General features: G+C 33.7%; 2 protein-coding genes across 2 annotated transcripts; one reads left to right on the top strand and one right to left on the bottom strand.

The window, feature by feature from the left end:
• Positions 1-1,433: 1,433 nt before the first annotated feature.
• Positions 1,434-7,792, bottom strand: LOC107840627 (glycerol-3-phosphate acyltransferase 9). The gene is made up of 12 exons (XM_016684545.2): positions 7,366-7,792; positions 7,206-7,263; positions 6,980-7,098; positions 6,623-6,722; positions 5,172-5,267; positions 4,992-5,088; positions 3,251-3,338; positions 3,083-3,179; positions 2,698-2,783; positions 2,453-2,572; positions 2,218-2,316; positions 1,434-1,789 (listed from the first exon to the last, which is right to left on the bottom strand). Exons 1-12 carry the CDS (start codon positions 7,476-7,478, stop codon positions 1,741-1,743), a joined length of 1,122 nt encoding a protein of 373 aa, XP_016540031.2. The 5' UTR covers positions 7,479-7,792; the 3' UTR covers positions 1,434-1,740.
• A 3,209-nt stretch (positions 7,793-11,001) lies between these two features.
• LOC124886722 lies at positions 11,002-11,854 on the top strand. Its single transcript, XM_047395661.1, has 3 exons — positions 11,002-11,056; positions 11,452-11,596; positions 11,653-11,854. The coding sequence occupies exons 1-3, from the start codon at positions 11,002-11,004 to the stop codon at positions 11,852-11,854; spliced, it is 402 nt and encodes a 133-aa protein (XP_047251617.1).
• Positions 11,855-17,999: the final 6,145 nt, after the last annotated feature.

The following is a 17,999-nucleotide window of genomic DNA, read 5'->3' as shown; positions in this document are numbered from 1 at the left end:
TATTCGGACTATCATTCAAAATTATTTCCATCTAAATTAGTCTAGTGAGTAACTAAGTCAACTAAAATGAAAGACCGAATTAATAATTATCAAACCGCCCAAAATCGTTGAACATAATTAATAAAAGCGAGACACAGATAAAATATCAACCCGTTGAAAAGAATAATGATGATGATGATGATGCATTTTAAATTTTAATCCTTCTTCATACAGTGGACAGCTTGTGGAACATTATCTATTTCTATGTTCTAACTAATAATTGGAATTAAGAAAATGTAACGAATCCCCCACCTCCTTCACGTGAAAATGAAATTTTATAGAAGATAATAGTCCTACTTTAGACAAGGGCCCCCCAAAGTTGTATGTGTCGACTTTTTAAACTTTCCCCCCTGGGCCCTGGCTGTAAGCCTAAAAAGGTGTACTATATATGTATGGTATCTAAGATTTACTACTATAGCTGATGATGATGAAAAGTACAAATAAATAACCGCTTAAGACTTGTTCAAGATGCTTAACAAAAAGACCCCGCGACTTTTCTAGTACTAATGTAACGTCAGAGGCAGATATAGAAAAATTTTGACGTTTATATGCAACAACTTTTGGGGGGAGAAAAAGGAAATAAACACTTTAAAAAATATGAACATAAAAAATGTACACAGAGAAAAATGGGTTGGACCTATCATCACAAGTGAAGGAATATACCATAATAATTAGAGGCCAAACATGTATGAAAATTTTACCAGCAGACAACCTCTGTGTCCGGGAAGTCGTTATTGTCTTGTAGTTGGTAACTCGCATCATGGGATTAAAATGATCTTTTTTTAGGTCTTTGGAATTTGTAAGAAATTCCGCTTAAGTAAAGTTCAGGCATAAACACGAGGCAGAGACTGTCTTGGGTTTTAAAGTTGGCCAAATTAACTAACGAGAGTCCCACAAAAAAGAATGATTAAACTTTGCAAAAGCAAACAAACACATTAATTCAGATAACTCGTCTTGATTGCTTCTCGGATTCCCTTGTCTTGTAAGACCCCCAGCAGTTAGGACATTAAAACCAGTGCAGCAGCAGCCAACAAATTAATTTCACAAACGACAATTGACACTGGGAAAGCCACGCGCACAAGACTCATCAACCCATTATTATGTATGTATTCACCAGGTACTACCCTTAGATCAATGCACCAATGGAGGGACCAAACGAGTAGGGAGTATATTTTAAAAGATGCAGGCAATATGTGAGCATATTCATTCAAACATGATTGTTTGGCATTGCTAAATTACCTGATTAAAAAAAATCATTATTCTTCGTCGTCATGGAAAACTCATTGACGAGTAATTGCTATTCAAGCAAAAACTTCAAAACTGCTGACAGCTCAAATTTGAGAAACGACAAATTAACAGTCCCTACATCCAATAAACTCCTCCACGCACAAGAATTGGAAAGAAACTGAAAGTTTAATTCTTTAAACAGGCAGGCTCAAGAGACATGCTGATCGTGTGGATATACAAAGCCCATAAAGACGAAGCAAAAGAGCTTCATAGACAACTGCTGCAAACTTTACTAATATTCTCTTAACTATGGATAAAGAAAGTGATGAAAGACAAAACGTCAAGTTGACAAGGAAGAATAGTATGAAAACTATTCCAAATTGAACGGCTCTAGGCCACAGAAAAAATGAACTTCAGAATGTAAACAAAATCAAAGCAAAAGTGAACATGGAGATAAAACATACATCCAATGCTCTACTTCTCTTCCAGTCGACGCAACACTGATTCTGCAAAGCTCTGTTGCCTGGAGATACAAAACAAAACAAACTGTGACTTCAAACATAGATGCAATTTTAGTATCAGCAGAGCTTGCCTATGCCTATCGGAAATTCAAACAAAGACAACAACATCACAGTGGCAGAAGAACTACATAACTTCAAGCTAGAAGAATAAGAAAAAGGGTATCGAAATAAAAGTCCAGGGAACATCATATGACAGAGAGAGAGAGAGAGAGAGAGAGAGAGAGAGAGAGATATTAAATTAAATTTAGCTTCGAGGGAAAAAATAAACTTGCAACAAGTTTAAAGAACAGGAAATATAGCAGGTAAAGGATCAGCGCTGTTACTACAAAATACCAAAGTAAACGTAAACAGCACAAAGTATAAAGTATTAACTATTTTTTTATGTGTGTGTGTGTGTATGTGGAGGTGGAGGGGGATATTGGAAACTTACTTCCTTTCTCGATGCTTGGGGCTAGGACGAGAGTATTTCAAATATCCATCCCAAGGAACCTTCTTAAGCCCTGCTCTAACAGAAATGATGTCCCTCACCCTGAAAAGAGAAAATTAGCAAGGATTACCCCTTCAATATGAGTAGTGACCAAAAATTAAAGTCACATCTGATAAGATAAATACCCCTGTTAGAACTTAGAATCAGTAGTTACAGCTTTTTACAATGGAAATTTTACCTCTCTGCAAACTCAATTGGAGTCTCCCCAGGTCTTATGTTCTGAGGCTCCAGGTACCAAACATCACAGACTACAGCCCAAGATGTCATGAGCTGCAAGAGGTGCATTGTGAAGGATTGTCTGCAATTAATAGAAGAAAGACAAACTTCAAACTAGCAAACAAAACCAGGAAAGAAGAAAGATAATAACGAGATGAATACCAACAAATAAACCAAATAAACAATTTGACATTAAGAAAGCCTTACTTTCTACTATTCCAAAAGGCGTCAACAAAAATTTTGTTATACTTGATTGCAACAGGACAAACAGTGCAGCCAAGTTCAAATGCCCCCTATTCATCATGCATGGAAAAGGATAGAGGCATCAAAACCATTAGCTTAAACACTTCGAAACCCACATAAAAATAAAAAATTGTAGTAGTGCTCTTTAAAGACAAAAGATACTACAGTAATACTGAAGACCAGAAACACCATAAAATATTAAAATGTACTTTTCAGTTTCACTATTTAACCAATTACTCACAAGAAAGAACTCATAGTTGAAAGGGGAATATTCAAAAGACCTATAATTTGGGTCAAGGAGAGCTCAACCATTTAAAATATTACAAATGAATGAATTCATTTGGCCTACCTTTTTGAACATGACAGTGTAGTGATTATTTACACAAGTTCCCTCAGGGAATATAAGAAGAGGGTTGTTATCGGCCCCTTCAACATGTTGCCTCAACCTGAAAATTAAAATCTGTAAGAAAAACAATGAAGAGTGAATGTCTAGAATGATTCTTCTAACATCACGTACTTCCGTGCTACAATTTCACGATCCTTGGCTTCTGAACGGTTGAACCAGATACATCCAACACCTTCTAAAATGGTGCTCTGCAGTAGTCCTGCAAAAATATTATTTTTCATGAGAAATTGATTGCGGAAGAGGATTCATACATGATCACTCCATGAATTTATCCTTGCAGTTCAGCGAAGACAAGTTTGCAGCCCAAAGTTCCTAAGTATGTGTGTTATTTCTCTTCTAAAGTGCCTATAGAAAGGTAACTTAGCAACATACAAGGTGGCAACTAATAATGCAAGTGAAGTTGAGCCATACAATTCATATACTTGAAACAATCGAATGACACCCCACCATTAATGACAAGATGAAAAGCCAGTACAAGAATTCATACTTGTGTCACCCCTGTTGACCCACTTCAGCAGAACATACTCCTTATGGTTGGAACATAAGCAAATGGAATGCTAGAAATAAAAGTGATTAGCAAGTTAGACAAGCATTGTCCTAAACTGTACCAGCAGGATAGCAAAGAAGATCTGGGTAAATTGTTTTTATAATTTGCATTTTAATTTGATAAGACTAGATGCATACAAGATTCTAAGTTTACAGAAATAACCACTTTATCAAAATATGAACTGCCAAAGTGCCTTTTCTAGACTCATACAAACAGGGCTTTGACTTCTGCCTGTACAAGATACTAATAAGATTTGTTTTTACAGTGAAAGAGAGATAGGGAATCAGTAGCCATACAAAAGCTTGGAGTCGGGACAAACTAAAACTCTTATAGTTATCAACATTTCCAACTTCATTACAAAAAAGAACATCCGGTTTTGTTGATAGAAAGCCAAATAGCACGACAACAATTAGAAGGTATAGACAGTCAATATCTTCCTTTGATAAATTCTGACAAGCAGACCAACTCAACTCTAATTACAGATCAAATGCACTGTGGTTGCACTTTCGACTGAACTTTTGCTACTTAGCTAATGCAGTTAGCAGAACAACAAACAAAATTCCTACCTAAGAAGAATCATTTTTTAAAAAAATGATCCAACTAACATGACAAGTTAGAGGGTCTAAACAGTCAACTTATAGTTACCCTAAACACCAATATTTTCCTTTGGTATTTGACTAGCAAACCAAGTTCTACTCTAATTCAGCAATGCACTCACTCTGCACCAAAATTTTGCAAATTAGCTTATGCAGTTAGCACGCCAACATCTGTGAAATTCCAATCCAAGATCCCTGTTCCTAAATCATTACCTGAATAATAGGTTCTAATCATTCAAAAATTTGAAGTTAAACCGTTGAGGTGTTATTAAGCCTTTAACTTTCAGAAATGCTCCATCATGTGATGGGATATTTAGGTTTAGTTGTTAGGGTAAAGGGCCAAAATTGCAACCAAAATCAGTGAGTGCTCTTTTGAGATGGAGAAGAAGACACAAAGATAAAAGAATTTGGTGAGGTAGATTTTGTTCCAACGTGACAGTCCATAACATCAATTAAATAAGTTTAAATGTGTCAAAGAACGGCATGGAGGTCTGTTAGTTTTTAAGGGTATATATGGCCCATTTTATTTCTGCGTACATTTGGGACCATTTGCAAACGGAGGGTAAAATCGGCCCATTTTTGATAGTTGATGTGAAATTTTGGCTCTTTTCCTGAGTTGTTAACATTCATCTCTTCATATCAAAACTCGGCAAATTTTGGCAGAGACAAAATGAACGAGCAAACAATGCAAATGCTTGAGACCTCTTACCGACCCATCCAGGATGCTTCTGCATGATCACTGCAAATGCAGTCATCTGCTCTAAGATAATAAAATCAATCATTGAAGTGTGATTTGCCACAAAAACCTGTCAATAAAATGCATAAGGCTACTTTAGATGTTTAGGGCAGATGGTTCACATGTGATATTCAATTATAGCAGCAGATGTACCTGCTTAGGTCGTATGCTAGGCCGTGGGCCGTGGTATTTGACAACCCCAGTCCAAGATGCGACAAAGAAACTGCATATCAGCTCCACCAGACACCTCTAAGAAAATTAACCAAGGCAAGGATGCCAGAAACCTTAGTGTGTATAGATACTCCTCAAGAGAATAACAAAAGTGCAACATAAGCAAGTCTAGACATCTTAATTCATAAAAGAGAATTTCCAAACATATTGCCAATTTATCTTACCCGGGGGGGCGCAAAAAATGGATGGGGGTCAAGACGCTATCGGGAGCCGGTGGCTGGCTCATGTTGATTTGACTATTGTAATGCTTATTTGAATATTTTGTTTTGATTTAAGTATCTTTATAATACTGCCATTTCTTGATTGTATATTTGAGTACTTGTAGGTCAGTTTGATTCCATCATAATTGTTACATTTTAGGGATTATCCCATAAGATACGGTGCCATGAAATACCAAGAAATAGTTTTTAAATTAGGGATAATTTGTCTGTTGCATTCTTTTGGATGGTCTTGGCGTGAATGTTAACCGGCTTCTAAGGAAAAGGAAAATAAGGTCATTTGAACAAAGAAAGAAAGAAACAAAGAAAGACGGACTGAAGCTTCAGCTGAAGAAAATAGAACCCATGAGCATAGTGTATCTAAATATCTTCTATGACCTTGAACATATACAAAAATGTCTCAGAAACCTGGTCCAGACACAATGAGCAACTCCCAAAGCTAATAAACATAATGAAGTGTTCCATTGCTAAATGCATTTCTTAATGTATGCAGCTGCAGTAATTTCTGTTCATACACTGACATCCCATGCTTGTTCAATTGTTTGTTTTCAAACATATTCCTATTTCTTGGGAAATTTTATAGCACAAGTTTCAGTAATATGCCGGAAAGGTACGAAGTTGGACTAATTTGATATCTATCCATATCCCAAGTTAAGAGAACTATTCTTTCCATTTTCTTGACCAAAAGTGTAATGTAAATAAAGCAGCTTTAACAAATTGTACACACCAGAATATAAATGTGAAGTTCTCTTACAAAATCCCCAACAAATTGTCCTCACAAAGTAGTGTGCCTACTCTTGTCTGAACCCAATTGTTAGCATTTCACCAGATAAGGGTGCTGAACAACATTGCAGCTGATTGACTCTCAAGTTAGCTATAATCATATTTCTTCGAGCATGCAGTTCAGCATAAAACTAATTGGCTAATTACAAAGGAAATTCTTTCTTAATCTAGGGAGCTCCTTTCATTGAGCGAGTGATGATTGTCTCATGTCACGAGTTCCTTATAAGATGAATATAATTTTCTCCACATCAAGGCCAAGGATAAAGGTAAACATTGTCATATATATTGCAAGCAAACGGCAACCAAAGTCCAATCCTTAACTTAAGCAAATAAAAGAGAAAATCCAAGTAAACTGGATAGCAAGAGAGATACCTCCAGCTTTTTCCTGAACTTATCATGCCCTTTAAGTAGGAAATGGACGGGGATATAGCAAGAGAGAAATATTATCCATCCTATTGTCAAGACAATAACTCTGCAATTGCATTAGAAACAAAGGACGACAAAAGTGAGATTTCAGTGAACAACTAGTGCAATAGAACCATAACTGATAAGCCTTTTCATGCAGCTAAGTTTCATAATACAAGTGTTTGGACTAAGGAGTTCCAACTTTCCATCTTCTATCTACATATAGAGGAAGTGCAATTATCATTGGGCACGGTAGGTGAGTAAAGTTCGTTCATGATTAGGACTCAAATAAGAAAAAATGAGAAGAAAGGAAAGAGGGCAAACCTTGTAGGGAAAAGAATGCCATATCTAACAAGAACCCCCAAGCACCATAAAGGAAACAAATAAATGTTCCAGTTCCAAGGTTCAGGTGGATTTGACTTGAAGCATCTGGTGAAAGAATCCTGCAAGAGAAAAAGAGAATGTAACATGTAAAGTTGCTAAAAGTGAAAAGGGCAAGCTCCAATATTGATGGTAGATCAAAATGGGAAGCGAAGGGAGAGAAACTGACGTCAATAATGGCGCCTGCAGCCTCAGTTAGGGTGGGTGAAATATCAAGTAAATCACGCCTGAAATAGAAATTAAGGGAAAAAAAAAAAAAAAGTTGGAAGATGGGAAGAAGAAAAGAGGAGGAGGGAGGGGGGTCAGGGGTCGGGTCGGGTCGGACTTACAGGCGGAGCTTGGCATGAGGTTGTTGGATGGATCCAGGAGGAAGATAGTCTTCCAGATTGGGTCGATCCAAGTCCAATTCCGAACTTGATGATTTTAGATTACTCATCATCATCTACTCTATTTGTTGGTTGATGTTCCTCCCGGAGGATTTCACTCACACACACACACACACACACACACACACACAGCATTCATTACATTACAGTAGCTTTGCTCCTTTTTCTCACTTCAAGACTCACGCAAACCAAAGTCTTATATGACTGCCCCACGTGTCATCTGTCTTCCTCCTACTCTCTCTCCTCTATCATATCATGCATTGCTCCCCAATGTTCTACTTTACTCATAGATTAGGCATAAAATATCCAAATTAGGCTTTGTTCAGGCGGAGGGCTTTTTAAACAATTAACACTTCTTTGAAATGTTGTTAGCTTCAGTTAATTTTTCACTTATATACTAGAGTCATATTATATGGATTTTAATTAATATTTTAAAATAGGTTTTCTTTTTCATATTAATATGAGAACGTTTATAATTATAATTTCTTTATATATATAATAATTTTAAATATTAAATTAATTTAACTTCAAGAATCTGATAAAATTAACTCTCGTGTGATGAAACGTGATAAGTGCGTATAGGAAGTACTATATTAATCGACTTTCTACTAATTTATTTTATAATCAAAATTAAACATAATGTTCTGCTACCTTATCAACTTTACACATTATAGCCACTTTATTCTTAGGGTTAAGTTAGAAATAAAAACTTTGTATGTTACTTCTTAAGCTATGTAAAATTTTCTACCATATATAAGAATTAAAACAGTATTAAGGAAAACTTGGAGTTAATTGAACATAAAGTTATAATTCCAAATGAAACTGTAAGCAATTTTGCAGGTGAAAATTGAAAATTAGGACTCAAATGGAAATTGAATTTTTATGGGCTCGAGTTGCGTGGGGCTTGGACTTTGAAAACATTTTAGATTAGGGGAAAAGACACCACATGCCTATTTTAAAAGTGTTGTTATTTCTTAGCTTAAGAAAGTAATTACAAAAAATTTCCTTTTAATTTCTCTCTCGAATTTTGGCAAATATATTCATACATTCGGATAAATATTATACATTGGTCGAATGTATAATGAAACAGTTATTCCTAAATTTAAGGTAATTGAAATCAGTAATTACATTACTGTTCCTTAATTAACGGCAATAATTAGCTAACATTAACTCATTTATGGATAAAACTAGTAACTGAAATTTGAATTTCAAAAAAAAAAAATCTACGAAGTCAATTTTTTTTCTATAATATTTGATTCAAGATCTGGAAAGCAAAAAAAGCTCTATTACTGCAACAAATTTCTTCTAAAAAATTCGAAAAAGCAACAAAATTCTTCTACATACGTTGTTAAATAATTCAAAAAGCAACATGAATATCCCAATATTGCTGCGGCATTCTGAAATTTGGGAGTCAGAAACTAGTTTTAAGTCATACAAAAGTGACGCAATAATTGTTTCGGAAAGTATTACTTTCTTGAAATTGGTTTCTACGATCGCCATGGAGTTGGATATAGACGAAGTGCGTAAAAAAATTGAAGTGAAATATGTGGTTGAAGGAAACTCTTCTCCAATTATAATAAGAAACGACAATGGAATGAGGGTTTACGTTGAGTTAAAGAAACAACTTGCAGGTTTGGTTAATTTTCCTCTTTGTATTTCAACTTGCGACAAAGCCAATAGTGAAATAGAGTATGATAAAGCAACTGGTGTTGTAATGTGTATCGAGGGTATTGAATATGACTCGATTGCGTTAACAGTTGTTGAAACGGATAATCAGTATGCTCTATATGTGCCTGAAATGGAAGTAAAAAACTTCATTACTGATTGCAAGAACACTGAAATAATAGTGAGTCAGATATACAAGGATAAGAAAACTCTTGTTTCAGTAATGGCGAGACACGTAATAGCGAATGGATTCAACACAAAAGCGAAACGATCTGACAAAAAAAGATATGATATAAGACTATCAATTGTATGTCCTGATCTTATAACATATGTAATTTATTTATTTTTTTGAAGTTTATGTTGTGTAGTTTTGTGAACTGTTGATGTTTAATGTTAATATACGAATGTATAATGTGATATTATATGTGTTTGGTAATGTATAATTAAATCGTGTCAGTCAAAGAAATGTATGATACATTGGTTTAAGAGATTGTGAAGTCGTTTGTGTATTATTATTGGTTTGTTAAGTTAAATATTCAAATGTATAATTTTAATTATACATTCAGAGATATGTATAATATTAATGAAACAGTGAAAGTATTTCTTTTTTGTTATTGCTATTTTAATTTTTAATATTTTTGTTTTATATATTTATTAAGTTTTTATTTGGTGATGCAGATATGTACTGATAACATGAATACAGACTTTCTGAAATTTAATGTGTTTTATGAATTATTTATAAGTTTAAAAACGTATGTATAATTTAGATTATACATCCATATATATGTATAATATAACTGGGGCAGTTGTTGGAATAAATATTTTTTGTTTCTATTTTCAAGTTTAATACTTTTATTTCATACAATGACTAAGTTTTTTATATTTTGATGCAGCTATGTACTGATTTGTCATAACGAAGATTGCAGGTGGGTCATGAAGGTGTCTTGTATGAATGAATCGGAATTGTTTGTGGTTAAAATATTTATTTTGGAGCATAGTTGCAATCTTAGGGACCGCATGCTGAATAATGTGGTTGCGACAACTAATTTTGTGAGTGAATTTAATGCTCCAAAATTAATCAATCACAAAAGAATACACACCCTGCGGACATTATCGAAGAGATAAAGGTTGTTTACGGAGTCAACGTTAACTACATGAAAGCATCGTGCGCAAAAGAGAAGGCAATTGCGATGCTTAGAGGTGGACCAGCAGATGGATATAGAAAAATGCCCCCTTATATCTATATGTTGAACCAAGTGTATCCACAATCGCACATTCGGATGCATAAAGCAGTAAATAACGAGTTTAAATACTTGTTAATTGCATTGCGTCCGATGATAAGTGGTTTTGAATTTTGTAAACCTGTTGTAGTTGTTGAGAGGCACATTTAAGCGGTCCATATGAAGGAACATTTGTATCGGCAAGCACATTAGATGGTGCAGGTACTGTGCGTTCATGTTTTTTTGTACTGCTTTTTTGTTTTGTTATTTACTATATATTATATTAGCTTATACATTGATGTTTTGTTTATAATGATTCATAAAGATGCTAAAATTAGCACCTTTATAGTTGACTAATTTTTGCTTTACAATGATTGTCTTGTTTAATTTATATGTAGGTTATATTCTGCCATTAGCTTACGGTGTTGTTGATTTGGAGAATGACAACGCGTGAATTTGGTTTTTCAACAGTTTAGACAGGCATTTGGTGAAAGAGACAAATGTGTGTTGTTTCAGACAGAAATGAAAGTATCATAAAAGGTGTAAGCATTGTTTATCCTAATGTCCCTCATCTAGCTTGTACATAGCATTTATGGAAAAATGTTTGCACCCATTTTAGGAAAAGCAAAGATAGACTTAGTGACCTATATTATTCCATGGCTAAATCTTATAAAAAAAAGATTTTGAATATATTATGTCAAAGGTTGCTAAGGTTGATCAAAGAGTCAAGGAATATCTGGAGGAAGCTGGTATGAAAAATGAGCTCGGTGTCACTCTCCTGTGAAAAGAGGTAGAATGATGACTTCAAATATAACCGAATGTATTAATGGATGTTTGGTTGAGGCTAGAAAACTTCCTATTGTAGGTTTCCTAGAAGAAGTTAGAATCTTATTTGTTGCATGGAATTGTAAGAACAACGAAATTACATCGTACACCAATATAACTCTTGGCAGAAGATTTGAAGAAATTCTAACTCATAATGGTATTAAAGCTTTGCGGATGACGTTATGTATTAGAATAATTATGGAACAGAAACTTTGTTTTACATTGATTGCATATTAATATTTTACATCTGAAACATATTATGCTTTTTTGTAACAAGTTAAGCTAGCAGGGAGTTATCTTTATTATGTTTATGATTCAGGACGAAGGTACATTGTAGATATTGAGCGTGACACGTGCAATTATGGCCGGTATCAAATTGATGAAATACCTTGTCCACATGGAATTGCCGTATTACAAAGTAAAAATGTGGATGTAAAGGATTATGGTCGTTATTGCTCTGAATTGTACAGGCCACAAATCATAGTAAAGACATATGAACTCCCGATAGTTCCAATGTCAGACAAGAAGATTGGAATGTTCCAGGTTTTGTTGATGATGAAGAAGTTTTGCCGCCCAAATATCGAAGACCTCCTGGTAGGCCAAAAAAAGGAAGGCATCTGAAATCAAGTGAATCATTGTCTTCAAATTCGAACCGCTGCGGTAAATGTGGACGAGCCGGTCACAATCGTAGGACTTGTGGTTTCTTTCCAAAGGAATCATGATGAAGATAATATGTTTTTCTACATGCTGATGGTTTGATTGGTTTTAGTAGTATAGTCATTTTAATTAGATTTTGTTGGAATGCTGAAAGAATTAATATTAAGATTTTTGGTTGCTATTTGAGTTTCACTTGTTCAATTAATATTTAATAGTATAAGAACAATTTGTGTAATTTTTCGTTTATCATATTTTATAACCATATTAATGTAAGTTACAACTGATTGTTATGTGTATTATGTAACCTGGGAAATATATCATTCACTTAAAAAAATGTTGAAAGAAATGTATGATGTAGCATTATACTTTTTGTTGGTGAATTATGTTATACAGGAAAAAATGTCATTTTAATGACTCTTAATGATTACACGTTATACGTTCATCTAAAGTATATTTTGTTCAGTTACGAATGTATAAATTAGATTATACATTTGTATCATTGTATGAAATAGTGTAATACTTTATAAAAGTGATTGTGGTGAACTCTGTTTGTAAAATTTATTTAAGAAAAGAAAAGTGTGAAAACATATATTATGTTATGTGTTACATATATTTAACGTATTAATATTAGTGCAATGTAGTTTTAACTTATAAGAAAATGTACGTTACAGTAAAAATATAATGTGTTCAAATGCAATGTTAGTATATTTTTATTTTTGTTTATACACGTCGTAAAAATAAAATAAAAGGCAAACTCAATATTGATCAAAAAATAGTTTGTATAATTACAATATTGTGTTAGAAACTGCAAATAAATTGTTTCAAAAAAAAGAAAGAAGACATCCATAAAATGCTCATTAACATAAAGAAAGTAATCCTGGAAATGTGTAACATTAACCACGAAAATAAGAAATAGTTCATTCAATGCCAACAAATAGAAAACATTGCTACTCTAAATTAACAATTGCACTTGCATCAATTTCTTCGATAACACTTTTTCTTGGTCGAGGCGGATCTCCATTATCACTCGTGTACCCTTCATGTGCCTTTTTAACTCCGTAATGCCACAGTAAGGAAGCATAGCGTGCACGTTGACTTGCAGCATCAAACCCACATGAATGAACTTGTAGTCCTTCACTTAATATTTCTGCATATGCACTCACAAAGACGCCACAGTTCCTGATTTTCAAAAAAAAAAATGAAATAATAATCAGTACATCAATTATAACATTATTATACATGGAAAATAAATTGTAATTTACTTACAAACTATCAGACGCTTGTTGTGGGATGTTTTGCACATAGTCAACATCAAATGAGATTTCATTTACAAGATCAGTTTGCTGAGTACTCTTTACTTTGTACGCTTCAAGTGATGGCCAGTCAGTTCGCTCAGTCTTATCATAAAAGCCATTGTCTGACAAGTAAGTAAGAAGCATAACTGCAAGTTTTTGTTTTCAATTGGAGGTTCTTTTTTCCTTTTACTTGATAGTGAGTCATACACACGTATCAATCTTTCCTTCAAGACAATCACAACCAATACCCAATGAAATTCTTTACCGCCGTTAATTGGAACATATACCTCATCAACCATATATCATGATAATCCAGCAGATATACAAAATCCATGAATTATATTAGCAACAACATCTTCATTCTTAGACACCACAATTGATTCTGCATAGTCTTGTTGCATCGATAGCTCAACTGCCGGTTCCGCTAGATAATAGCGAGTATTTGTCTTCTCAACATATGTTTTAAAGAAGCAGCTTGTTGTCGTATAACTATAGCTGAATTTTTGATTCCTTTCTTAAGTGGTAGAAGATCACATCTAAATGCTACAAGTGAAAACAGGGTAAAATAGTAAAAACGATTGAAAGAAATCAGTAGCTTCGGCCTTACTTGTTGATTAGATGTATGATATACAGCTATGCTGGAGTTACATGTTATTATACATGACATGTTGATTAAAGTTGAACAAATGATAATGAAAAATACTGCATGTATGATATGTTATTATACATTGGCTAACATGTATGATATGTTATTATACATTGGTTTACATGTATGATATGTTATGGTGTTGTAGTATATTAAGTACCAGCAAAAGAAATTATGATATGAATAATATTTAGAATAAGTTACCTCATCATTCCAGCATGTCTTGGATTCGGACATCAAGTAAAATCAATTCTTGGACTGTGGGTATGTAATGACAAAGTTCAATTGTCTGTAACCTAAACCAGAAGCATTTATCGATACTGGTTGTCTGTTTCATTCCTGGAAAAACATCATTGACTACACATGACAATAACCGTTTAGTTTAAGATGAAATAGTATTCTTAGGCAAAAAGATAATACCAAATTTCTTACTTGGCAGAATGAGTTTTCAGTAATCCTACAGCAATTCATTGGGAGTAATCAATCATCAATTCATTCGACAAATCTTGATTAATGGTGTACCCATCAAAAGCATACTTCAGCTTCTCCTTTTTATCGAAATCAACCGCATCTTTAGAGAACCATACTTTAAAATGTATGATGACCTTAAAATCCTGGACTTCTATCTTTCTCGTTTGGCAGGTGCTTTTGATTTTGAGGCTTGAAGCTCTCGAACCTGAGCATCAGGAAAGTCAGGTAGAATCTGACTGTCTGAAAGGTCCCAGTGTCTTTCGATCATTTTATTTGAAGCACCAACATCCAATGATTTTGTAGTCGAAGATGTTGACAGACCAACTAAAATTGTATCTACAGCTGCTTTTATTGAATCAATTATTGTCCCACCAACTTCATCCAACGTGAACACATAAGGATTTGTAATGTATACATACAATATCTGAATGTGTAACTATATTAATGCTTACGACATTTATGTTAGAAATCATGATAGCATCAATATCAGTAAAATTTGATATGCAACAGAGAAAAAAATCAATACATTCCAGTTGGTTCAAATCCACAAAAAAAAAAATTGATATGCAACAGAGAAATAACATTAAGTCCCAGTACGTACTTTTACTAGGCCGAACGAGTAGATAGATATATTTTTGAAAAAAAAAGTATTAGGGACAAAAAAATACCTGCACATCTGTCACATCAGTAGATTCCTGATTTTTCAAAGTCACTTCATTAACCTCTTCTTTAACGGTTAGATTCACATCCTATATTAAATAACAATTATCGTGTATTAACATTTATTCAAAGTATAATATAATAGATTGAGATGAGTTTTACACCCATGATAAGAAATTTCTATTTGTAATGGGTGCATATGAATATATAAATATATCAGTAATAACAAACGATGTCATATGTTATCTACAAACGATTTTATATCATTAATAACATAAATATGATTGATGGTAATCATAAACTACAAGCTTTATGTTTATGAAAATGTTTGTATGTTGAGTGTATGACTCTTCTTGATATATTCGATTGACTATTTAATGTACATTTAACGGCCCTAATATGAAGAAGTTAGAAGAAACTACATGTGTATAGAAACTTATTGTAGTAATCAAACAATATTAGGGACATAAAAATACCGGCAAATCCTCTACATCTGGAATGTTCTTTTTTCTCAATTCTTCATCGCTACATTCTTCTTCATATGCCATAATCTCATCCTATTATTTATGTGATAATTATCACCATCCAAGTTGCATGAAGACAAAAGGTTGAATTTATTAAGACAACTATTAAATAATATGCAAAATATTGAAAGCGTCAAGATCGGTAAAATTTTATTTTCAGCCGATAAGGTTAATATCCTTTTTTTCAACCAATAACAGAAGCTACATTTATATAGACATATATTTTAGGAAAAAAATAAATTTGATGTACAGAAAGATACCTCCAAAGCTTGCAAATTAGAACAGTCCTCATTTTCAAAATCATCCTCACGACCTACCTCTTTATTGGCCGCATTCACATCCTAAATTAAATAACAAGTCGCTTTAATGAACAGTTATTCATAAACTTGTTTTAGGTGATCCTAGAATGATGTTGTTTAAGTAATTGTAAATGACATGCATATTTATGAAGAGATTCATAAATAATATGTATTTTGCTGAAGGAAAAAGTAGTAAGTTTAATGTATAACTGATCATTATACATTCAAGTTCATGTATGATGAAAAATTAAACTGCCCAAATTTAGTATGTAACAAGTATTAAGGAAAAAAAATACCAGTAACTGTTGCTCTCCAAGAATATGTTGCTTATTAGATTCTTCATCACGAGACACTTTCATATCGTTGAGTGATAGCTTATCATAATCTTCATGTTGTATTAAAAAGAAACAACATTTATTTTTGATAAGGTAATTATGTAGATTTATAGTAAACGAACAACATAATTGACAAAAAGTACCTGCATATCCTCCTTATGTGGTCTCTCCTGTTTGTTGGATCCGTCTTCTTGACTTTGTTGTTGTTCATCAATTTTGTCCTCCTATATAACACGAAAAATCTAAATGTATGAACATTTCATCAACGTTATGCAAAATATAATGAAATTAAATTGTTATACCTGTGATTGCTTATTTGCTTCATTCTTCAATACTTTGACGACCTCAACAGGTATTTTTGATATTAGTGTAACCAGTTCGTCCATCTTTTCAGCAAATTTATCTTATAATGAAAAAAAAATAGTAGAAACACATCATGCTATTCAGAAAAAACGTATGATAAAGAAACTAAACTTTCACATTTGTTGATGTAATTCTTTATTTCATCACCATCTCAACTTGATTTAGAAGTCCCTTCAAGCTGTGTGGAAGATGAAGGAACAGACTTGTGTTGGTGACTCTGAGGAGACACCCCAATTTCTCCACGATGATGATGTTGAATTTTAGACACACCAATTTCTCCCTTGTCTGCTGCATCCTTATGCGTTTCACGATACAAACCAGACCCATGATGTACTGCATGACCACGTCCAGATGTATCATCATCCATCACCGCTTGATTATCTTGCTCGAACATGACAGTCTTGCTTTTCTTCAAAGGTTGGTCAGGTGATATAGGCGATGCAAAACCAGCCTTTATCAGGATTTTCTGCGATGGTATAATGCTGAAATCACCAAATTCTTCATCAATGGTACTAACACGCTCTTCAAGTTCAGCTACTGTCCTTTTCAACTTTCCAGAATTGGATGTTAAAGCATAAGTTGTTGGATCACATATCTCAAAATCTTTTGAAAAGGATAAATTCAACCTACTAACTTCATCGGTTGTAGGTTGTATATTCTTGTAAGAATGCTGGAAAGAATAATTTCAAAATAAAAAATTTTCACATAAATAAAACGACTTGAATAAACAAAATAAGTACAAAGTTAAACAATTACCTTACTGAACGTGCCAAACATAAAAGATTCGTACTTTGGCCTTATACACTCCACCGACCAGTTTAGTATTCTGGGAATAGCGTTTCTATGACGGACAACAATTTTTGATTCTACCTTGGAGCAGCACTCAAACATCTAAACATTTAGAACGTGTGGCATTCCACCCAATGAATATAACTGCTTCACAGTATTGAAATCTTGCTGACAGGAACTCATTAACTTTTCAAATGTGACCTTTCCCTATGGAAAGTGAATGTACCAACCGTCCTCAACAATCTGAAAGTGTGCAACACTGATTGGTGCTTCCTTATGATGAGAAAACATGAATGTATGAACAAATAACAATATTGTCAGGTTCAGAGCATCTTCAGTGTTATCAAAGTTTTCCATCTGCACTCGTGTTATCAGTTTTGACCGAGTTATTGCTCCTTTATTGCCGGAAAAATACCTTGACATCAACGCTGATTTAAATGATAAAGTATACATATAATCATCAATGTTATCGGTACAATTCAGACCGATAATAATGGTGAATTCAAGCATTGTGAATTTGAGGATTTCCCCTTGTACCCAAACATGAAGCTCGGTCTTGTTATCCTGCTGAATTTCAAGCATGAGTAGACATTTTGAAATCTGTCCTATCCAGTTGCACCGTGGCAAATTCAGAAATATGTCAAAAATCATATTTCTAAATGCTCCCAGTACATTCTCTTCAAAATATTCCTTTATCTCTTCCCTGAAAGCACAGTTACATAAGCTCCCCATATGCAATGGGTGTGGTGGGACTTTATCAATTCGGTATTTCATGCCCTGAAAAAAAACATAACATAATTAGCTAACAGTTACTGATTATATGATGGA

The sequence above is a fragment of the Capsicum annuum genome, chromosome 8 (genome assembly GCF_002878395.1).
Source record: "Capsicum annuum cultivar UCD-10X-F1 chromosome 8, UCD10Xv1.1, whole genome shotgun sequence".
Taxonomy (NCBI): domain Eukaryota; kingdom Viridiplantae; phylum Streptophyta; class Magnoliopsida; order Solanales; family Solanaceae; genus Capsicum; species Capsicum annuum.
The sequence above is the reverse complement of the archived record's forward strand: the minus strand, read 5'-3'. Positions and strand labels throughout refer to the sequence as shown.